Source organism: Pelodiscus sinensis, chromosome 3, assembly GCF_049634645.1.
Source record: "Pelodiscus sinensis isolate JC-2024 chromosome 3, ASM4963464v1, whole genome shotgun sequence".
Taxonomy (NCBI): domain Eukaryota; kingdom Metazoa; phylum Chordata; order Testudines; family Trionychidae; genus Pelodiscus; species Pelodiscus sinensis.
This window is the reverse complement of record NC_134713.1, coordinates 56,991,096-57,015,662: the sequence shown is the minus strand read 5'-3', so window position 1 is coordinate 57,015,662 and position 24,567 is coordinate 56,991,096. Positions and strand designations below refer to the sequence as shown.

General features: G+C 41.4%; 1 protein-coding gene across 1 annotated transcript in view; it reads left to right on the top strand.

Moving 5' to 3' along the window:
- MEI4 (meiotic double-stranded break formation protein 4) overlaps positions 1 to 24,567 on the top strand; it is a 111,393-nt gene that overhangs the window by 5,360 nt on the left and 81,466 nt on the right. Inside the window, exons 2-3 of the mRNA XM_075923791.1 lie at positions 9,717 to 9,965; positions 22,323 to 22,885. Of these exons, the coding sequence (XP_075779906.1) occupies positions 9,717 to 9,965; positions 22,323 to 22,885 (812 nt within the window). The remainder of the gene's footprint in view (positions 1 to 9,716; positions 9,966 to 22,322; positions 22,886 to 24,567) is intronic.

Here is a 24,567-nt window from a genome sequence, read left to right as displayed (position 1 = left end):
CGTCAGTGTATTGATTTGCTATTGGAGATGGAGAAATTCAGAGTGTCTCTCAGTTACAGGATTGTATCCTTTATTTGTGAGAGTAATCCTCAAATTCATCAAAATAAAGAGAAAGATTAAGTAGGAATCATAAAGATCTTCTGTAAGTAGAGTATTTCCTTGAGTATGCGGAGTGTGCTGTATTCTACCATGTTCTAATATGGCACTGTTCAAACAGAAAGGAAAATGCAATTTCCAAAAGCCTCAACAGGTTTTTGTAAACACAGTCCTTTTTCTTCATTTAAGTTCCAAAGAGACACTTTCTGTTGGTAGTCTCTTCTCTTCTGTTTTACTTTTTTTTAGTACTGACTTTCTTTGTTTCTGTGTATTCTTCCCCTTTCTCTGGATCTTGACTTTTAGTCATAATGACTTCTGCTCACTTCTTATTTATCTATCAACAAAAGCCTTTTTAATATGTCAGTCCAGATTCATTTGCAAAGATAATGGTAAAATAACTAAAAAAAAGCAGGTGTGAATCAATTATGTCTATTATATAATGTTGTGTTTTCTTAGAGTGAAGTTATAGTTTATCCAAAGGGAGATTAGAAGCAGGCATGAAATTGGTAAATGATACAGGACTTGTTATAGAAACTGTTTTACAAAGCTATGAAAAGAAATGTAATTGTATGTCTCCAAAGAAGAGGTTTGGGGCCATTTCAATAAAAACTACCATCTTGCTTTTAGAAAGTGAAAATCTAGGGTAGATTAGAAGCCTGCACCATTGAGTCATTCTTTAGTTTCCAAATAGTGAACTTTATGGGACAACATCCCAGTGTGTGTGTGTGTGTGCAGTAGAAATTTGCAGTAATGGTGCATGCCATATTCTGGAGGTATCATTCTAAATGACACACCAAAGAGATCTTGTTGGGGGAGATAAAAGGAAAAAGGGCTGATAGGGAGAATATACATCATTTAAAATTGATCAGAAATCTCAAGCTACATTAGGATTTTGATATTTGGCCTATTCTAATGGGAATAAAACCAAAAAAAATCTTTTATTTCTATAAGGCTCTGGTATTGCACACACGCTCCCTTGCCTCAACACTTTTAAAGTCTGTTCAATTATTGAGGGGCTTGAACTCTTGAGTGACTACATAGTCTTATATGTAAAATTTGCTATGACATTTCTCTAGCGGGCATGTCACTAAACACAATATGTCAGAGGCATTATAGCTAGAAAACCTGTCAGCTGAATCTGATCAAAAAGCAATAGGCCAAATCTGTCCAAACTTCTGGAATTAATTGAAGATATATCATAGACTTACAGTAGCTACATTATTTTTATGGGTGATAAAGCTCTTCCTTTAAGCATGTTAAAATAGGAATAGATAAACTTTTTGAGGAGGAAAAATATAACTTTGTACTAAAATTTTCTCACATTCCTTCAGTCTAAATGAATGTCTCTTGCATGTGAGGCAAACTAAGGTGATCCATGCATCCTTAATTCTGTTTTTTGGGTAACTTTTAAATGCTTGCTTTTGTAAACTTTTTAATAGAGGTGTTCTTTTTATTACAATTTTACATATAATGTTGATGATTGCCTTATGGATTTGATTTTTTTGGTTATTCAATGTGTAAGAAAAAAGGTTCAAAGGGGTGTGATTTTTGGATCCCAAGTCTTATTTTCAAAAGGCGTAAATACTTTGATGTCTAAGCCTTGTTGAAAGTCAGTGGCCTTACTCATTTTTTAATGTAAAATTTGGATTCTTAATTCATGTATCATTTGTGTACACAGCGAGAAAAAATGTATGGCAATGACTTTCAGAGACTATGTCAACTGAGGGTTGTGCATCAGTGCAGCTATGGTGCTTCAGTGCAATCTCTGCCTATATCAACCGAGAGGGCTTCTCCCCTCAGCATAGATAATCCAACTCCTTGGGAAATGGTAACTAAATTGACAGAAGAATTCTTCCATGGACCTAGCGCTGATCTGTACCTGGGATTAGTTTGGTATAGCTGTGTCTCTTGAGTGTGGATTTTTCACACCCCTGAGAGAGATGTCTGTATTGAAATAAAGTTCTAGTGTAGCCTAGTCCTGAGTTTGACTCATGCAAAGATGCTGAAAATAAATGGGGCTTTCTAGATGTTTTTGTTCAGGCTAGAGCATGGGTTCTGACATATGGTGAAGAGTATTTTTTTTTAAATAGCTTTCAAAGTAAGGAAACCATTCTTGTTCTTGTTTAAAATAAATTATTTATTTTAAAAACCTAAAATAACTTTAGGGTTGAAGTGCTCGATGGTATAAGATCACCTTTTGATCAAGATTTGATCTAATATTTTAATCTTTATAATCTTGCAAAACTACTGAACATGCTTACCACGTAAAAAGATGAGTATGTTGGAACTTTCATTTTGGGCTCAAGTTAATAAAACTGATTTAGTTTCTCTTAACAAACATATCCAAAATGCATATCTTAATGATATTGTTTTTAAATAACAATGTATAAATACACATTTATACACAAGAAGCTGCTTAATTGGAACATAAGATGGATTTGAGTCCATCCTGATTTATGCAGCTGTTCCATTATTATTATTCATATAAATAAAACACCAGCATCATGCTAGTTGCACCAATTACACCAAGTTTATTTAAATGTTATTTTAGTGTCCTAATACAGACAACCACAAAAACAGAAAACTCAGTAATAATGAGGGATTTCAGCTATCTCCGTATTGACTGGGTACATGTCAGCACAGGATGAGATGCTGAGATAAAATTTGTAGAGACCATCAGTGACTGCTTGGAGCAGCTAGTCCTTGAATCCACAAGGAGAGAGGCAATTCTACAAACGGTGATACATAATCTATTGCTTAAATCAGCCTCTGTCATGCATGACTAAATGGTAGCTAACATAACACTAATTTTTTTAAAGAAGGCTTCAGAGTAGGGATGTGAAAGGTTAACTGGTTAACCATAAAGCACCACCCTTAACAGGTGATGTTTATTGGTTCCAGATAATCAGTGGTGGCTGGAGCAGCTCCCTGCTTGCTGTGGGTATGGGGTGCTCCAGCCCTTTGGGGTGTCTGTCACAGACATGGGCTGCTCTGGCATTCAGAGTAGGATCTGTCTGTGGTGGGTTTGGGTGCCCTGCAGGCAGGGGCTGCTCCAGCTAGGATAGAGTGGGCACCCCCTTCCACTCACCTTTAATTGGTTAACTAAGATCAAACAGGATTTTACATCCCTACTCCAGAGGTGACCTTTGTGGTTAAAGGCTGGTAAGTCTAACTTTAGTATTAGCAGAGCCGTCCCCGCCCATAGGATGGTTTGGGGCAGCTGCCCTGTTCTTTGGGGGTCCCCACAGCAGCTGCTTCAGTGTCCTATGGATGGAAGTTGCAGAGTCCAGGATGGCCTAGGGAATTAACCTGGGGGTCTTGACATGGGTCAGTAGCAGGGGTCACCACCCCCACCACAGCAGCCTGCTCTGCCCACTGCCATCTCCCAGCCCATGGTGCTTTGCTTCTCCTTGGCAGGAGGAAGCAGAATACCCTGAACCAAGGGAGCTCCACTTCCCGCTGCTGTCGTGAAGTGGAGCACAGCAGTCTGGGAGAAGATGATGGGGTGGAGCAGTGCAGACTACCAGGTCACTCTGGCCCCTGTTGCTATAGTGAGCATGGGAGGGGATTACCCCTGCTTCTGCCCTGGGCCAGACCCCCCATTAAGGGTGATGCTTACCAGTTAACCATTCATATTCCTAGTTAACACACTATGAGGGCAATTTCTCTGCTTTTGGTATTCCCATCTCCATATCACGCTGTGAGTGATACACATCCACCCCGCCTTAATTAGCTTTATTAATACTGGCCCTGACATATAACAACAAAAAGTTACTTATATTCTGGATTCTGTAATTTCCACTCTAACTCATCTGGTGAAGTGGGTTTTACCCACAAAAGCTCATGGCCATCTCTAAGGTGCCACAGGACTGCTCAGTATTTTTACAGTTATAGAGTAACATGGCTACCCCTTTCAGACTGTGAATTTACTGTGTTAGTCTGCAAAACCTTAGTTTAAAATTGGCTTTAAAATATTTCATTTGTGTGTTGCTGAAAATTATAAAGTCACATCTCTATAAAATCATCATCTTCTGCCCCCCCCCTTAAACTGCCATTGGGCATTGGGGCATCAGTTTAATAGTACTGCATAGGGCCCCATAAATCCTGAGGATGTCCCTGAACAAGGCTTCTAGGCTACGTCTACACTGCAGGCTTCTTGCGCAAGAACTGTTTTGCGCAAGAGTTCTTGCGCAAGAGCGTGTCCACACTGCTATGTGCTTTTGCGCAAGAGATGTGCTTTCGCGCACGAGCATCCATGGTGGTGTGGATTCTGTCTTGCGCAAGAAAGCTCTGATGGCCATTTTACCCGTAGTGGTTTCTTACGCAAGAAGCCCCTGTTGCCCATCCGCACTGCCTTCTTGCTCAAGAGCTCTTGTGCAAGAGGGATTATTCCTCGTGGGGAGAGGAATAACTCTTGTGCAAAAAGCCCTTTGTTCCAATGCCTTACTAGCGCAAGAAAGCATGTGCAGTGTAGACACTGTAAGATTTTGTGAAAGAACGGCCGTTCTTGCGCAAAAAGCCTGCAGTGTAGACGTAGCCTTAATCTACTCAGTGTGGTTGTAGTTGCTGGCACCTAGAACTAAAACAAAATTCATCAACAAGGTATATATAAAACCTTCTAATTTCCTAAATTGGACTTCTCAGTTTAACATTAATGTATCTTACACAATTGCAATGAGATTATCTATAAAAATGTTTATATTTTCTTTTTAACCATATCCATCTCTAACCATAACCAAAATATATTTTGAGATCATCGTGTTAGTGAATGGACATAGCCATTATTGCTGGCTCAAAAAAAGATAGAAACTAGAGGCACCAAGGTAAATATACTTTTATATCAGCAAATTTGGAATTCAAGGGCTTGTTAACATGAGATCAGGACACATAGCACATCAAGCAGAGAGCAATTTGTATTTGAAACTTTAATTACATAAAAACAAGAGACTCCAGATGCAGCAGAAGTAAATGTTTTCCAAGTTCAGTCAAGGAAACAAAACACTCAGTCAGTACAATGAAACCAGCACTAACTGCCTCCTCCACCTACTTCCCCTCTCCCTTCAAATATATAGTTTTGCTCTGCAAAATAACTTTCTAAAAATAGATTTTGTGGGATTCCATGTTATTGTCTTCGTAATTTTCATATGAAATGTATTCAGTTTAGAAGATTTTTTTTCCCTACCTGCCAGCCTTGCAAATTCAGCTTTGGATCTGTAGGTCAGTAGTTGTGCTTTCTGTGCGTGTTACCCTAGTAATAAAGATCCTTATTTTGCAAAGTGATTTTCACAGATGGACTCCTGTGTTGGTCCCCATTGACTCCTATCCTATGGAGATCCATTCAGAGCAGCTTTCAGATTTGCGGTAGAAGATTTTGCTATTTTAATTATTGTCGTTTGTTACATCTGTGCACTCTGTAGTTTCAGTGTGGTAACACAAGTGTAATTTAGATCATAAATTTGAAGGCAGTAGAGTTGTGGACACACACAGTCCTCCAGTTGGGGAAGGAAACTCCAAAAATCTTCTGTTTATGTATTAATCAGGAAAAAAATCCAGTTTGCTGTCCCAGAACTATACATAACTTTGTAGGGCTAAACAGAGTAAAGCTTAGAAACATTTTAGTTTTTTCTACTGAAGTTCTCAGATATAACTGAAAACTTGCTGAGAGCAAACTGTTAAAGCTATGCAGAAATGACGACACCTCAAAGTGAAACCATGTTTTAGGGAAATAATTCTGTGCCATGCATAGTTTTTTCTCTGAAGTATTCAGCTTCTAAAAACCAGTTATTTTACTTGTTTCTTTAGCTATGGAAAAGAGTTTTCATTGTGCATAATAGTTAAACTCCAGTACAAAACCAAAAGAAAGTAGTAGGAGAAAATGAAAATATGTACTGTACTGCACTCTCTTCTATGTCTTTTAACCGTTGTAGAGTTAAAACAAGCAAATTTGTTATATTGTTTGTTTTCATTATATTGTCAAGTCTTCCAGAAATGATTGATAAATGTATTTGAGTCCTTAGTGTGCAGTAAAATTGCCCTAAATAATTAGCTGGTAAATTGGATAACATATTTTCTCTCATAATATCATTCATCTTCTACAATGATTGAATTAATTTCAAGAGGTTAACTTATTGTGCATTTGTATGTTCCTACATTTTTTTAAATTACAATTTATCATCTCGGAATCTCTAATGCAATTTGCAAAATATATAAATGCCCAAGAAAGTACATGATCTTGGCTTTGGGTTAACCAATTATAGTAAACATAGCTATCAAAAGGAAGGAATATCAGCAAGAAAATAATGTTAGGAAATGTTAACACTTTCAATTTGTATCCTACCATCAGTGGTTTCTTATACCATAGGTCTATACAATAATTAATTTTTCTCAGGGAGTGGAAGTACAGTGGAGCAACAGAAACGTTTGGACTTCCCTGGACCTGCTTTGCTAATATTGACATGAAAGGTGGCTACTGGACAAATTTTAGCTTCACCGTGCAATGATTTAGCTTCATAGTTCCATTAATATTAAAGGAAGCTGTATAGCTTCAGTGCTCTGAAACTAAAGCTTAGTATTTGTTAATGCCAGCTCAATTTCATCTTCATCTATTTGTATTACTGGCTCTTGAAGTTTTTTTAGCCTTGAGATAATGTAAAACTCTCTTGTATGCTATGTGTTTGGCAATTGGCAAGGAAATGGATAACTGTGGGTCAGTGTTGGCAGTTCACTGACACCAGGCTGCTCCTTTTCTACGGGTAGATTTAAAGCAGGCGATCTCAACCTGTTTAACATTGTGGGATACATATGTAGCTCACTGTTACGTGGGCAGCATCCACATAATATATATCTCCTGATGTTGCAGCGTCTCCAAACCCCTAATCATGATGTTGCCCTTTTCTGAACTTTTTCCAATACCAGTGTATCTTTTTTGAGATGAGGTGAGCACGTCTGCATAGGGATGTGAATGACGAGTCAACTGTCCGATAAGCCAATGCTTTCAGGCAGTTGACACGCTATTTGACTAGTCACTTCCCCCTCTTGAGGCAGCAGTGGTGGGGGAAGGATGCTTAAACTGGCAGCGCTGTCTGGAGCCTGGGGCCAGACCCCGGCCTCCACGTGGTGCTGCTGCTTTGAAATGCCACGTGCAGCCGTGGGCTAGCTGGGAGTCCCCAGCTGGCCAAGGCTGCACATGCTGTTTCAAAGTGGCAGCGCTGCGTGGAGCCCGGGGTCTGCACCTTTGAAACGCCACATGCAGCCCAGGGTCCCCAGCTGACGCAGGCTACATGCGGTGCTGCCACTTTGAAACACTGCTTGCAGCCCGGGTCAGCTGGGGACTCCCCTGCTGACCCTGGGCTCCATGCGGCGCTGCCACTTTGAAACACTGCCTGGAGCCTGGCCCCACCCTCTCAGTGGCATTTCAAAGCGGCAGCGCTGCATGGAGTCTGGGATCAACTGGAGACGCTGAGCCGCCCCTACCTGAGCCCCCACTCGTCCCATGCTCCCTGCAGTGCTTTCGCCTTTCAGGTGTAGCAACACAGCCCTTTGAAGTTGCTTCCAAAGGCGGAGGCGCCACTATCAACTAATTGAATAGTCGAGACGAATTGCATAGACTTTTCGATTAGCCAATTAATTGAAATTTAACATGCCTAATCTGCACACAGTATTCGAGATGTGGCTATTTCATGGATTTATACAGAGGCAATAGGGGTATGTCTACACTACCCTCCTAGTTCGAACTAGGAGGGTAATGTATGCATACCGCACTTGCTAATGAAGCCCGGGATTTGAATTTCCCGGGCTTCATTAGCATAAGCGGGGAGCCGCCATTTTTAAATCCCCGCTGCTTCGAACCCCGTGTAGCGCGGCTACACGGGGCTCGAACTAGGTAGTTCGGACTAGGGTGCCTATTCCGAACTACCGGTACACCTCGTTTCACGAGGAGTAACGGTAGTTCGGAATAGGACCCTAGTCCGAACTACCTAGGTCGAGCCCCGTGTAGCCGCGCTACACGGGGTTCGAAGCAGCGGGGATTTAAAAATGGCGGCTCCCCGCTTATGCTAATGAAGCCCGGGAAATTCAAATCCCGGGCTTCATTAGCAAGTGCGGTATGCATACATTACCCCGCTAGTTCGAACTAGCGGGGTAGTGTAGACATACCCTAAGATATTTTTCTCTTATTCTCTATCACTTTTAAAATGATTCCTAACATTCTGTTTGCTTTTTTGGCTGTTGCTGCACATTGAGTGGATGTTTTCAGAGAACTATCCCCAATGACATCAAAATCTCTTTCTTGAATCGTAATAGGTAATTTAGTTCCCATCATTTTATATGTGTAGTTGGGATTATGCATTCCAATATGCATTACTTAGAATTTATCAGCATTAAAATTTATCTGTCATTTTGTGGCCCAGTCACCTAGTCTTGAGAGATCCGTTAGAAGCTCTTCACTTTGGACTTAACTCTCTGGAGAAGCAATATAGGTTGGACCTCCCTGGCCCGGCACCCTCGGGACCTGACCAGTCCTGGATCAGGTATTTTGTAGGACCAGGGGAAGTCATTTCTGGCTCCCCTGACACGAGCCCCCTCCCACCCTGGCCCAATTGCTGGCCTCCCAGCAGTCTCTCCCTGCCCTGTCAGCCCCTGCTGCAGTGCTCAACAGCCCCGCCACCTCTGCTCGCACTGCGTTCTTGCTACAGTACCCAACTCCTGCTGCCATGCCAGGCAGCCTCGCTGTCTTTGTGTGCCTGGTTCCCGCTATCCTATTGAGCAGCCCCATTATCATGTGTGGGGCTCCCGCTGCCCTGCTGGGAAGCCCCGCTATGACAAGTATGAATTCTTATCCAAAGAATGTTGTAGGTGCTGTTGCCATTTAATAGCACATAATTATTTAAATAATAGATTTGAATAATTTAAAAATTAATATTAACCATCTTTTGCGTTCACACATTTTAGCTACTTTCTTAGAGTGATTGATTCTCATTGATTGGTGCCCATTAAAATATGTTGATTTGTAGCTATTAGGACTGTTAGGGAGCATATCATCTGATAATCATGTAGCCGACAAAAATTTTGTTGGTTACATATTTAACCTCTGTGGCTCTGCATTGAAAGGAGCTTGGAGCACAGTCAAGCTGGCTCAGTCCCAGCTCATGCCAGGTCCCAGTAGCTACTCCTGCTGTGGCTATGCATTTAAAGCATTTTGGGAGCTGGGGGCAGTTGCTGAGAGCCACTGTGAGCCAAGACTGAGCCAGAGTGCCTGCCTGCTGGCTCCCAAAATAATGTATGATCCAATATCCATTCTGCAACCATGAGGTTAGAACTTAGTATTGGGATAAAATGTGCATTTAAAATTAACTAAAATATTTTTCTTCTGAAAATAAGCCATACTTGTTTACACGGTTACTTTAAAACTACCAAAGTGAATTTGATTACTCACATTGTCTGCATGCCACTTTTATGTTTCATTTCATACTGTATGTGATAAGATTTGTGGTATTGTTCACTGATTTAAGGTCACGTGAAAAATAAGATAATTAGCCTCACTGTGGATTATAGCCTATCAGTAAATGAGATACATAACTCACTGAACAAAAACTTACTGTAACTCTCTTGTTATTTGATAGGAATAAAAGACAGAGAAGAACATCAAACCTGGTACTTGAAAATATCGAAGTTGGCACTGGCTTTAGCGATTATTCACTCTAAACCTCTAGAAAAAAGCAGCAAAGAATACACAGAACATCTTGCCAAAATTATTTCTGGACAGGATTTTAATTGGAGATCAAAAGTTGAAGCATTAGAAGCTGAAGTCCTTAGGTTACGTCAGGAACTTCTTTTGAACAAGATCTGTCCAAGATTCTGCTTGGAAAACAGTAAGTCTCTGAAGTAATTTTTAAATAACATCCATATGTACTTTACTAACATTTGAAAAAAATCAGAACATTCTTGCTTAGCAATAGCATCTGGGTAAAGGAATTTTAATTGTGAGGAGTTGTTTTTTTCAAAATATTTACAGGGAGGAAAACTACTTTGTTAAAACAGGTGTGTCAAGTTTTTACATGAATTTACACAGAATTAATAAAAAGAACTTTATTCACAGTACAGATTGAACCTCTCTAGTCTGGCATCCATGGGGCCGAACCAGAGAATTTGCTAGACAATGGGAAGTCAATATTGTCTAGCAGCATTACCAACACGTGCACTGCTTACTGGGATGTTAAAAGACATTTGGGGTAAACTAGAGCTAGATAAAAGCACAGAACACTGAGAACAAAGATTGGTGGCTGTAAACAAATGGTATGGGACCATGGGAAATGATCAGTCTCAATTCTAGCAGTTTCTGGACTATTTTCTTTTTTGTACATCTCTGCTTCCCTTCTTTGTATATTCCCACCTTCCTTTCTCCATCCCATCCCATCCCATCCCATGAACATTATTCTGTTTTAAGCAGTAGAATCATAGAATACTAGAACTGGAAGGGACCTTGAGAGATCATCAAGTCCAGTCCCCTGCCCTCATGGCAGAACCAAACACAGTCTATACCATCCCTAATAGATGTCTGTCTAACCTGCTCTTAAATATCTCCAATGATAGAGATTCTACAGTCTCCCTAGGCAATTTATTCCAATGTTTAACAGTGACAGGAAGTTTTTCCTAATGTCCAACCTAAACCTCCCTTGCTGCAGTTTAAGCCCATTGGTTCTTGTCCTGTCATCAAAGGCCAAGGGAAACAATCCTCTCCTCCCCCGTGACACCTTTTTAGATACCTGAAAACTGCTATCATGTCCCTTTCAGTCTTCTCTTTTCCGTACTAAACAAGCCCAATTCCTTTAGCCTCACCTCATAGCTCATGTTTTCTAGACCTTTAATAATTTTTGTTTCTCTTTGGACTAGGGATGTTAAAATGTGGTTAATTGACTAGTTGAGTAGTCGATGGAATTTCCATTGACTACTCAACTAGTTGATAAGAACTTCCGCGTTCCTCCGTTGAAATGTACAAGAGCCCCCACTGGGGCCAGTGGGAAGTCCCGCTGACTCTGGGCTCAATGCAGTTCCTGCTTTGAAATGTACAAGAGTCTCCAGCATGGTCTCTGTCAGACGATGATCAGGGCAGTGTGTGTGTGTTATACACCCGAGTCTTCAACTGCTAGGTCATGAGGTCCTGTCGCAGCGGGCGGCCTTAGGGGAGGCCGACGGGTTCCCCAAGAAGTTTTACGTCCGTGTGTTTGACCACTAGGACTGGGGTCCCTTCGCGGTGGACAGCCAACAGGCTGAAAGACGCCCCAAAGTTTTCAGGGAGAGCTTATTACATCCGTGTCTTTAGCTGCTAGGACCGAAGTCCCGTCGCAGCAGGCAGCCTAGGGAAGGCTGACGGATGCCCCTACGGATCTGTCCCCTGGAGGCGACACGATCCAAATGCCCAGCTCTGCCTGTGTCTGCTCCCTATGACCGGCTGGAGTTCTTTTAAATCGTGCTTGGTTCTGTTACAGCAACTGAAGGAGTCAGGTTAAAGCTTAAACAGTTACAGGTTTATTAAAGAAGCTTATAAATTATATGGTTACAATGGCTATTGCTCTATTTCTTAACTACTAGCAAATATAGATTTTAAAAAATGGTTACAAAGGAAATAAAGATAGAAAATAGAAATAATGGTACCAAGTGACAGCTTAACCTTTAAAGAGCTCTAAGTCTATGTGTACACTTAAGACAAAGGACACATCCAGGTACAATTTTTACCCCCTTCTGTGCCTCTCAACTCCAGCGTATCAGGCCAGGGCCGGTCCCTCATTTCCTAGGAAAGACGAATACGAGGTGGGCGTCCCCGTGAAACCTCGGGAGGCCAATCACCTAACCTGACCAGCAGATAGATGGTAGATTGACACTCAGAGTAAGTGTGCTGCTGGACCCATCTTTATACCCATAGGGGCCCATATCCTCTTTCTTATCTAAGATGCCAAATTGTGTTGGTCCGTCATTGTGACGCCAGTTCTTACAAGGGAGTTTCAAGTTAATTTACACTTGCAAAAGAGAGAACTAAATTGTGAGTACTGGGCATTCTTTACTGGGCAGGAGATTCCTCCCCCTGCAGACGGCTGTGTGTTCGTCAAGGCAGTTCTTGCAGCCTCGAGATCAACAATTGGCGTATCTCTGTTTACAGCCTTCCAGGGTCACTGTGAGCTAGCATATCTGGGCCTCCTGTCAAGGCTTCAAAGACTATGCTGATTTTGCTGCTCTGTGTATGCCCTGTATGCTCCAGGCAAACAAGATGGATGTTACAGATGGGGGTTCCTGTCTGGCTACAGTCTCTTGTGCATTTCAAAGCCATGGAGCTCAAGATTAGTGGGGGATTCCTCAGCTGACCCTGGTTTCACACGGCATTTCAGTGGAACCCAGGATCAGGTAGGGGAGTCCCTAGCAGAACCTGGGCTCCACAGCCCTTTGGCATTTAAAGGGGCAGCGCTGCTGTGTGGCGGTGTTGGCTGCCCCTTGAAACTCTGCCTTGGGGTTTCAAAGTGGCAGCGCCACACAGCTGGACCCTGGCTCAGCTGTGCAGCGCTGTGCTTTGAAGTACCTCTTCCCCCTATTTTTGCTGCCTCTATATTATATTATATGTTGCCTCTATTATATTATAGAGGCAGCAAGGGGGTAGGGAATCAACTAGTTAACATACTATCTGATAGTCGACTAGTCTTTAACATCCCTACTGTGGAGCTTCTCCAGTTTCTCCACATCTTTCTTGAAATGTGGTGCCCAGAACTGGACACAATACTCCAATTGATGCCTAATCAGCATAGAGTAGAGCGGAAGAATGACAACATTCCTATTAATGCATCCCAGAGTTACATTTGCTTTTTTTGCAAGAGTGTCAAACAGTTGAATCATATTTAGTTTGTGGTCCACTCTGACCCCTATCTCCCTTTCTGCCGTACTCCTTCCTAGACAGTCGCTTCCCATTCTGTAGGTATGAAATGGATTGTTCCTTCCCAAGTGGAGTACTTTGCATTTGTCCTTATTAAACTTCAACCTATTTACCTCAGTATTTCAGTCAAAGGAACGTTCATGCTCTTCTTGTCACTGATGATCAATGGTTAACTTATTATTCTAAAGAGTGAAAGATATGAATACAGGAAGTTCATAATCAGGATAACATGCTCCGTTGTATTGTCTACAAAGGATATTGTACTTGGGATGTGGGGTCTTTAGAAGATGTCAAGCAACTGGAAATGAAACCAGTTCACCTGGAACTTCTGCATCTCAGGCTTTGTATTTTGCATTCTTCTCCTTGACTCTTGGGTCAGTACTGCAGAAGAGTCTTACCTTCTGAATCAACCAGTGGCTGGGAGTGAAGCTTTGCTCAGAGAGACCCTGTTAATCCTGAGGTAGGTAGAAAAGAGCTGGTATGTCCTGGGGAACGGAGTCTCTATGAACAGATACTCAATTTTTCAGTTCTAGTATAGTCACAATGAAAGTTGTTCACGTGCCTTACCTTGATGACAGTAGCCAAGTTAACCCTCATTTTGTCATTACACGGGCAACCTTATATCTGAGGGACTATACTTCTACAGCAGTCTCAGTAGACCAGACATCCAGTTCCAGACATCCAACTCTGATATCAATACACAAACAGAAATATCAAATTGCATCAACTAGTATAGAAGATTCTGGAGTCTCTCTTCAGTGTGTTGTGCAAGTGGAGGGTCCCCTTTTTGTATGCTAGCTATGAATTGTCTGATTTTGTTGAGTTTAGTCAGAAAAGGTAATTTGTCACAGTATCTAAAAAGTCAAATTCTAGCACTTACTGCTACCAGAGGATCTATGGATGGCTTCTCTGTGGGGTTTCATGCCTCATTAAAGTGTTTCTAAAAGCTATCAAACCCTGTATACATTCCATGAAATTGTTTCACTTTGGAAATTCAGTCTAATATTCAAAACACTGTACCACTGTTCAATGGCTACTATTTCTTTAGAATTGCTTTAATTCAAAGTAGCAGTTTTAGTTGTGATTACCTCAGCCAGGCAAGAAATGAGCTAGCTGCCATTGTAATTTTCCCTTCATTACCTTTTATCCTAACAGTGTTGTCCTGAGAACTGTGCCAAGCTTCATTTTGTGGAAAAATTCAGCTTTCATATTAATAGGGTTTTTTTGTCTGTCTTCTGCTCAAACTTGAAATATGATAGACAGGAATTCTGGCAATTTTCCAGGATAAAAAAGACACAAAACATTCAGGTCAGCTGAGGGTCTCTCTTTGGTTTGGAGAAGCACAAAAGATAAAATGGATACATTAAGTTATCCTCTGAGGCAGGTTCCCTTACTTCTCATTAATAAAAGCTCATCAAATCAAGGATCATGTTGCTTCTTGGCAAGAAAGTGAGTCAGTCTCTATAGAAGCGATTTGAAAAGCTCGCACCTGGTATTCGAGCTTAGGAAGGCATTGCTAATCTTGAAATGGACAGAAAATTGCAGATTGGCTCCAATCGTTCCAGCATACATCTGGTGAATGGAGTATTAGAGGATAGATGTTCTTATATTTGCTGATGCAGCTTTAGGTTAATTCATTTGAAGGACTGAAATTTAGTTAGCCAATATGTATTTTTGCAAAAGCCATCCAGGGGTAGATTTCTCTCCACCCACATCTTCTAATTTGGCTCGTCTTACCATTCAGAGTCAATTGATTTGAATTACTAGAAATATTTTCTGTAGCAAAAAGAACTTTTTCCTACTTGTGAAACTAGTTTGTTCTTTTTGTTAAGGATCAGAAATCCATTACAAGTTGTGATGATGCAGTTGGGGTTCCCCCGTTCCTGCACCCACGTAGCAGTAAGAACAGATTCCGCCAGTCGTAGAATAGAGTGGGGTTTATTATTTCTTCAGGATACAGCACAGCACATATGTGATATGGTTACAGGGCCAAGGGCTAGGATGCCTCAGACCCTAGGGTTTGGGGTCCATCGCCTCTAGGCCCCCCCAGCCTTTTCTTTCCATGTTTCCCACACAGCAACTGACCCTTCCTCCCAGCCCTGCCCCCCAGCCAGGTGCTGGTCTCCACTTTCCTTCCTTTGTCTCTCTCCCTGGAAGGCTGAGCCTAGGTGTCTGGGTTAATACACATTTGGGAGAGTCAGTGAGAATCTCACATCACAGTGCACGGGGACCCTGGGTTACAGAGCAGACAGCACCCCCACTACACCACACAAGTCTCTGGTCTGCTTTCAATTTGGGGCCAGAACCAGACCCATCAGTCATTGGCAGTGGCGCAATACCCTGCTTTCTGAACTTCTCTCTAGTTTTCTCTGCCTGCCCCGAGGTGGGTGACTCAGTCAGACCTCTGTGTTGCAACACATTTCTCAGGACAATTCCAAACATCATTTCAAAATGTTAAACAAATTCTTTTTTTCAATGATACATCCGTATGATTCCCAGCCGCATCCCAGGACTGCATTTGATTTGGGGGGAGATTTATCCCTCCAGCTCTACTTCCTATCCTGAGGCATTTGTTCCATCTGGTGTTCCGGCAGGCCTCAGGCAGAGAGCTGGAGTGAGAAAAGCTACAGGCAAAAGTACAGGTCTGTGTCTCCTGATTCCCCATCCTACTGAGCATCTTGTATGGGAGCTCGGACAGGTGTGTGGCCAGGGGGCTGTTTCCCTTCATAGCACAGGCTGGATGAGATTGCCTCTGCCCCGCTTCTCTGAGCAAGAAATGAAACAGGTAGGACTAGGGGAAAAACAGACTTTGGGACAACCAGCCCATGCTCCCCCCATTTCCGTGAGGGGAGTGAAATCAGGTGGACAGGGTTTCAGAGGGAGAGCTTTTTTGTTTTTAAGGTTTATTGCACAATTTTAGATACCCTACATCCCCTGCCTGGTTTCACTCTAGAATTATGGTGGAAGTAATATTGGCTTAAGGGAAGAAAACAACGAGTAGTCCTGTAGCACTTTAGAGACTAAACATAAATATAATCATGAACATTGGTGGGTAAAACCCACTTGATCAGATTAATTGGAGTGGAAATAACAGAAACCAAGAGAAATATGGAACAGCAGAAGGAGTACCTGTCCATTGTAGCACTCATGTTAATGAGGCTAATTAAGTGAGCTGGATGTATCCCATGCATAGATTTTGATGTGTAAATACAGGTGTTAAAGCAGGAGAAATTGGCTTTGTAGTGTGCCAACCAGTTAATGTCTTTGTTCAAGCCCATTGTAACAGTATCAAATGTGTAGATGAATTGCAGGTCTGCAGACCCTCTGTGTAATTGGTTAGTGAAATTTCTTTGTAGAGAATGGCTACTTTAAAATCCATGACTGAGTGACCAAGTAGATTAAAAAGTTCCCCTACAGGTTTATGTGTGTTACTGTTTCTGATGTCTGACTTGTGTCCATTGTGTCTGACAATGTCCGTAACAGCATTGTCAAGCTATAGAAGAATCTGTCCTTTCTCAGGGACTCTCTGTTCAGCCACCACCACAAATATGATTCAGTTCTGTGGAGATCTAGATGCCTATTTTCGCCACCTCTGTCAAAAGGAATATTTCCAACACACCAATAAACAACACACTGGAGCCTCAGGATCTCCCCTGCCAACACTACAAGAAGAAGCCCTCTAGGTGGACCCCTCCTAATGGTTGTAACGAGAGTCTAGACTTCTACATCGATTGCTTCCGCAAACATGCACGTGCTGACATTGTCAACAAATAACATGTTACATATAACCTCACCTATGCAGAATGCAATGCTATACATATCCTCAAAAACAATTCTAACATTATAATCAAAGAGGCTGACAAAGGGGGTGCTGAAGTCCACCATGAACAGAACGGATTATGAACAGGAGGCTGCCAGACAACTCACCACCACCAGATTCTACAGGTTTCTCTCCAGATCTCACTAAATACCAAAAAAACCGAACCTACCTGCCCACGTAACTCCCTACTATAACTCAGGACCAAATCTACATAAACACCCCCCCAAATCCCCGACCAGGAGTTTTCTATCTGCTACTCAAGAGCCACAAACCTGGAAATCCCTGACGTCCCATCATCTTAGGCATTGGCACACTTACAGAAGAATTATCCAGTTATATTGACTCTCTCCTATGCTATCAGCACTTCTAGCTGTCTTCGAGATACCACCAACTTCCTGAGGAAACTACAGAATGTCAGTAATCTTCCTGAAAAGACCATCCTGGCCGCCATGGATGTAGAAGCTCTTGACACCAATGTTCCACACGATGGATTACTGGCTGTCAGGAACACTATCCCTGATTATGCCACTGCACATCTGGTTACTGAGCTCTGTGACTTTGTCCTCACCCACAACTGTTGCCAGTTTGGGGACAATTTATATCTTCATGTCAGCAGCACAGCTAGGCGCACCCGCATGGCCCCACAATATGCCAACATCTTTATGGCTGACTTAAAACAACATTTCCTCAGCTCTTGTCCCTTAGTACTATCACTCTGCTAACACTACATTGTTGACATCTTTATCACAAGGCCGTTCTCCATTGGAAGGAGACCGTTGAAGAATTCCACAGGGATTTCAACAACTTCTACCCCACCTGGGCCAATCTAAACAAAAGAGCCACTTCCATGACACTACAGTACAATTAAATGATGGCCACATTTCCACCACCTTATCCCAGAAACCCACTGACCATTACATTTACCTGCATGCCTCTAGCTTCCATCACAGTGGAGCAGCACTGTCACATGTACACAGGGAATGGAGATAGGGAGTTCAAAATTCAAACCGGAGCAAAATGCCCATAATATTATCTTTTATTTAAAATAAAAACCCACCATCATTTTGTTGGGGCTAAAACTCAAGAATTTAGCTCTGAGTTTTGGTCTCTTGCGGTTGGCAGTGCTTTGAATACTGTTAGGTGCAAAGTCTTATCTCAGAAAAATGTTAACAGATGATGATGGCAATTTTGGAAAATAAGCGGTGTCACAGAAACACAAAGCCAATTCTTATTTAAGCCTATTGGGAATTCTGATCTCATATCCAGCCTTGGTTCAGAAATTCAAAATTCATATGGTGGTTCATTAATTGCAGGATACCTATCCAGTAAAATTAACTATCTCATCTATTGGGGAAGATTTAACTCCACAATTGCTTCCACAGCTGGCAAATGCATGGAATGAGATGTATGTTTGTTGCTTTGTTTGGAAAAGATGTTTGTAATTTAAGAGAGCTCTCTAACTGATCATCTGATGAAGTGGGGTTTGCCTATAAAAGCTCATGATACTATATACTTTTGTTAGTCTCTAAGGTGCCACAGGATTACTAATTGTTTTTAAAGTTACCAATTAACATGGCCACCCCTCTGAGATTTCCTAATTTAGTTCAGGGAATGGGTACCAGAAGGAGACAGCACAGGAACTGTCAGCTGAGACACAAAGATTCACTGAAATTATGATGTGTTGAATCACAGAAATTCCCTTGGGGTTGTCCCCCAGTGTGCTGATGATGCCACTGATGCCCACCTTCGTGCTCTCTGGTGTTCCCCAAAACCCTATCTTACTGGGCCAGAAGCTCTGGACTCTCCCAGCAAAGGTCTTTTGGACCCCAAAAGAGAAGTAAAAAATAGAGCCTATGCAGCTAGTTATTGCAAATTCAGTATTTAATTACCATGTTAAACCAATGACATATGAATTTGAATTTCTCTAGGAGAGCTTTATTGTGAGTACTTAAAAGTATCTGAGCAAAAAGGTCTAGTCTCTGTCATAAAATGATCTCATCGTGTTTATGGAAAGGATTTTTTCTATAAATTCCAGCATTTAAATATTTCCATAGGACGTTGATCTTACTCTAACTTTTCAAGGACAAAGAACATGGATTTAGAACCTCATTCTGCTCTTCTCATCACTACACATATTGGACCTCTGCAGGAGCCATTGTTACATTTGTTCTTCATTAGAGTAGATCTCATGATAGCTACTATCTCTGTTCAGCTGAGGCTTTGTATTTAAATTGGGAAGCTTTCTTTAATGACATGCTGTATAGTAGTTCAATTCAGGCCAATAGCTTTCACAGCTGTCATAACATTCATTCTGTAACTCAGTTAAACACATACAGGTTGAAACTCTCTTAACCAGGATTCTGTAGTCCAGCAACATCTGTGGTCCTGATGTGTGACGGGGAAGCGGGACCAGAAGGCAGGAGCCCCGCTCCCCACACTAGAGCCAGGCTGCGCCCCTGCGTTGCAAAAAGCAGGCGGCTCTGCCAAGCCTGCTCAGCAGCTGTGGGCGCGTCCTGACCCGGGTGCTCCGGGCAGGGGTGAGGGGCGCATGCGCCGACATCCGAGAGAGGGGCGGCTCGGCTGAGCTTGCTAGGGAGCTGTGGGGGGCGCAGGCGCAGTGGATACTGGCTTGGACAACCCAGGCAGGGACCAGGAGCGCATGTGCCGGCGTCCTGAAGAGAGAGCGCCAGATTTAAAAGGAGGACAAACCCCAGTGAGAGGGAGAGGAGTGGAGCTGAGCAGGAGGCAATGGGGGAGAGACTGGAGGAGGAACCTGGACCAGAATAGGGATCACAGAGAGGGAAGAAAGCAGCCCAGGACAGGGCAGGACAGAGCCCGTGGACCGGTGAGTTTTTGGGACGGACTCCCCCACCAGTCAAACAGGCACCATCCGAACCTCCTCTTAGGGTCCTGGGCTGAGACCTGGAGAGAGGGCGGGCCCAGGTCTCCCTTCCCTCTCAGAAACCCGGCCCTTCTTGGGTCCTAGCATAAAAAACCCAGATCCTGGCCGTAACCCAGACCATTAACTAATCCGCAAACTGAGGCACTATCTGTGGACCATAGAGCACTATAACATGACGTTCCAGGACCAAAGAGTCCCAGTGAAGAGCAACCACCTGGGAGCCCTGCAGGCTGACAGGGCAGCAGGAGACCGATGTGTGGCAGTGGGGCTTCCTGACCGGGCAGTGCGAGTCCCACGCATGGTAATGGGGCTGCTCAGTAGGGCAGCGGGAACCAGGTACACAGATGCAGTGAGGCTGCCCAGCATGGCAGCAGGATTTGGGTGTACTGCAGCAGAGGCTGACAGGGTGGGGCGGCCCAGTGAGAGGGGAGAGCTGGCTGGGAGGCCAGTGATTGGGCCAGGGTGGATGGGGGCTGGTGTCAGGGGACCAGAAATGACCTCCCCTGATCTTGCAAAATTTCTGATCCAGGACTGGTCAGGTCCTGAGGGTGCCAGGCTAGGGATGGCCAGCCTGTGCTACTTCTCCAGTTAATCATGAAATTACAGCCATTAGGAGCAGTGACAGTCTCTAGGAAAAGTAGTTATGCTTCTGATATGAAGATCTGTTGGAAGCCCATTAACTCACCAAATTCTGCACATTAGTTATTCAATCTTAGCCAATGTTATTTCCTTTCTTTTGGAAGAATTCTTCTTTATATCTGAATGCCTGTGGGCTCGTCTAGACTACATCCCTCTTTCAAAAGAGGGATGTATATGAGCCCGTTCAAAAGAGCAAATGAAGTAGGGATTTAAATATCCCACACTTCATTTGCATAATCACATCCCAGTGGTCTTTTAAAAAAGAGTATTCCTTTTCGGGTAACAGTCTAGATGCGGTTCTTTTGAAACCCCTTTTTCGAAAGATCCCTGTACTCCTGGGAAAATGAGGAGTACAGGATCTTTTGAAAAAGGGGTTCTGCATGCCTGATTTAGGTTCTTTTCCCTGAGTGTGTTCTAAATGGGGAATCTGTGATATTGCCATTTTTTAAAATCACAGTGCTGTGGGGTTTTTATACTATTTAAAACAGAGATGGGGAACTGTTTTTGGGTTGAGTGCCGTTGACCCATAGAAAAATCAGTTGGGGTTGGCGGGGGCTGCACACAAGCGAGAAGCACCCGACTAAGAAGGTGAAAGACACTCCCCACATTCCCCTTGCATACCAGAGCCTCGGGGGGTCTCTGGTAGTAGATTTTATGTTCCAGCCCTGCAGGGGGAACATCAACATGGGCTCCCCAGTGTTGTAGGGGGAGCTCTGAGCCTTGGGGACCAGATCCAGGCAAGGTGGGGGGGGGGGGTGCATCTGGCTCCTGGGCCTTAGGTTCCCCACCCCTGATTTAAAATATCTGAGAGATAGCTGTTAGTTTGTAACCTTAAAAACAAGAAGCAGACTGATCGTTTTTTATTTAAAACATGTTAATACATTATAGAATGATATGCTAATGTAAATTAGTAGTAATAATGATACATTTTCTAGCAATAGACAAAGCCCAAGAATTTGTTTTTTAATAGCACCCGGCATAGACCCTACTTGTGAGCTGTCTTCCATTGCATAGTGCAGAAGAGCAATCTGCATGTGTTTTCCCATTCAGGAGATATTGTCATCTGCATTTGAGTGACAAAGTAAAGAGAACTCTTTGGGTACGTCTAGACTACACACTTCTTTGTAAACCAGCTTTTTTGAAAAAATCTTTTGAAAAAGTTTGAATCTTTCGAAAAAACTTCTTTCCAAAGAGATTGTCTAGACAGTCACAACTTTTTCGAAAAAGCAATCAGAGGCAATCTGGATGCTCTCTTTCAAAAAAGCCCCGTTTGTGGTCAAGAACACCTTTTTTGAAAGGGCTCTTTTGAAAAAAGGTGTTCTTCCTCGTAAAATGAGGTTTTCCGCTGTTGAAAAACCCGCCGAGTTCTTTTGATTTAATTTAAAAAGAACACAGTGGCAGTCTAGACGCAGGTGAAGTTTTTTCGAAAAAAGGCCACTTTTAAAACAAAACAAAAAAACCCTGTAGTCTAGACGTAGCCTTTTAGGGATATTTTACCAAAAGAAAAAAACATTGAAAAGAGATGACTTAGCAGATACAATTGTGTTAATTAACTCTAAAAATTAGAAAAATACTGTCCTTTCTCTATTCTTTTTCTCAAAGGGCAGTGGGAGATGATTTACAGTTCTTTCCTTTGAAACTGATAGGAGTGCAAGTCCTTTTGGGTAACCAATTAAACTTACCACACGAAGTCCTTTGAACCAAGATTATTGAGGTGTCCAGAGATTCAGGTTGAGCTACGTATTTAAGGCAGACTCTCAATAAGCATTGTTTTCAGAGGCTTTTATTGAAAGGTGTTATAAATTGCATTAGTATTAAAATTGGAAAGCAACCTATACTCTATTATTATTTGTGCACTTAAGGTTTATGTTAAAAACATCAGATTAAATATGGTATGTTCTTTGTGAAATGTCTCAAATGTAAGTGTAACTTTCATGTTTGTATTTCAGGAAACCCAGATGCCTTTACTGAAATTTTGTTGGATCAGGAACCTATAAACTCTATAAATGACTCAAGCCAGCTAGAAGATTCTGGATGTGATGTATCTAGTGACTGTTTATTTGATACTATAGACACATCACATAACTTGGGGCACTCTGAGCATAACTGTAACACTTCATTGTCTACATTTAATTCCGAAATACTTCCCATATTGAATACTCATTGTACTAGCAAGGAAAAAACTTTGGCTTCTCACATGCAGTTCTTGCAACATCTCCTTGAACTAAGAAAACTGACAGAAGCAGGAGGTCAAACAGTCTTTACAAAGCTTGAAAGCGACTCCGGCACAATATCAAATTCTGTCTCTCGATTGCTTGATGGTCTACTTACTTTTTACAAGAATCCTAAATTTCCTGTCTCAAATTTTCTGACACAAGCAGTTTCTGTTTTGATCAATTTAATAACTGATACAGATTTATCTAATCATGTTCTGAAAAAGTGTTTTGAGAAGTTAGAAGAATTTAACAGAAACCTAGTTCAGATTATTTTAAGCAACAGCAATTTCAATAGGGTAAGTGAAATGACTTCCAACTTCACTATCTACTTCAGCATGAAATCCAACTATACAGTTTACAATAAGAAATACAATGATGCATCCATAGAACTTGCAACAAAAACTAAGAAAAAGTAAACATGTAAAAAAGAGAGTATGTTGCTGCACACATCTCTTATAGTTACTGCTTAAGAGTAAGATTTGAAATGCTGTGGAGTATTGATTGAAAATCTTTTATTTGCAAGGCAACCCAAAATTTACAGTTTATCTTCCAACTATCTGGGTGAATTTAGACCAAAGCAAATGTGTGGAAACTAGAATAAATACTGTTGTTCTTTACTGTATGAGGTGATAGAGTAGGTTGGCACAGGCTACTGAATATGTTCACTATTTTTTTTCTTTTGCTTGCATTGAAGATGTGGGATCAGATCTTTAGTGGGTGTAAATATGCATATTTGCATTGAAATCTCAGTGAAAGTCAGATATAGTCTACTGAAGCTTGAAAATAATTCCTGTGTTTTTTTATTTTTAAATATTAAGAAAGGAACATAGATATTGAATGTCTACTGTTACAAGAGTAAATAGAACTGCAAACTTTGCAAAGAATACCATACATAATTTTATATTTGTCAGGCTATTTCTGATTAGTTATCTCTGTTACTACTTGACAGTTTTGCTTTCAATCACTTTGTGTGTTCAACCATTGCCTGCTGAAAAACATTGCATACCTGCAGTTTGCTAACAAAAATAAAACAATAAAAATTACTATAAATCAACCTTAATTTAAAATGTCCCTCACATATTAATGCTAAAATAATGTAAAAAATAAAATTAAAAATATAGCATAATAAAAATTGCTCTAACAAAATCAGTTATATATTTTATTAAAATTAATTATAAAACTTAATTGCAGTTTTGCTCTAAAATCATCCAAAACAGCTTTTCTTCAAGTAAAAAGCTAACATTTAAATTTCCCATTAGTCAAAATGAAGAAAGCCCCTACGTGTGTGTGTGTACACAGAAGGGTTTAACTCTAAATAAGCAATCTGAGCTACATGAATTTGCATGGCACTTATTTTGAAATAGAGCACTCTTCCTCTGACTTCCCTTACTCCACGTAAAATGAGGGTTACAAGAGTCAGAGTAAGAAGTCCTCCAGCTTGACAGTATTTCGACATTATTTTGAAATAACTGCCTGCTGTGTAGACGCGGACCACGTTATTTCAAAGTAATGTTGCTAATAATCTAATAATCACTCAGTACATCCTAAATGATAAATAACTATATCTAAAATATACTAAACCTATTACATTAATTAAAATGAATAAATACTTAAATAAAAGCACATTTGCGTATATCAGATATCAAACAAATAAGCTATGCTTCCTATTAATTTATAGCTAACACTACCTAAAAAGAATTTAATTACACTGCTTTAAATTCTAAAAAAAAAATAAAAGTAACAGTCTCTTCCAAATTAAGTAGTTCCTGTGTCTTTCTCTGTGGAAGTTTTTCCATTACCTTCCTTGAAATTTCTATTTTCATTCTGGTCTCTTTAGTGAAAGCTGGACACAATAGGTAGAATTTATTAAGTATTTTAAGTATATGCAAAAATCCACTTAAATATAAAAGAAAGGGGAAAGGTCCAACTATTGTATAGTATGTTTTATTGAAGGGAAAAGAATTCATTAGGACTACTC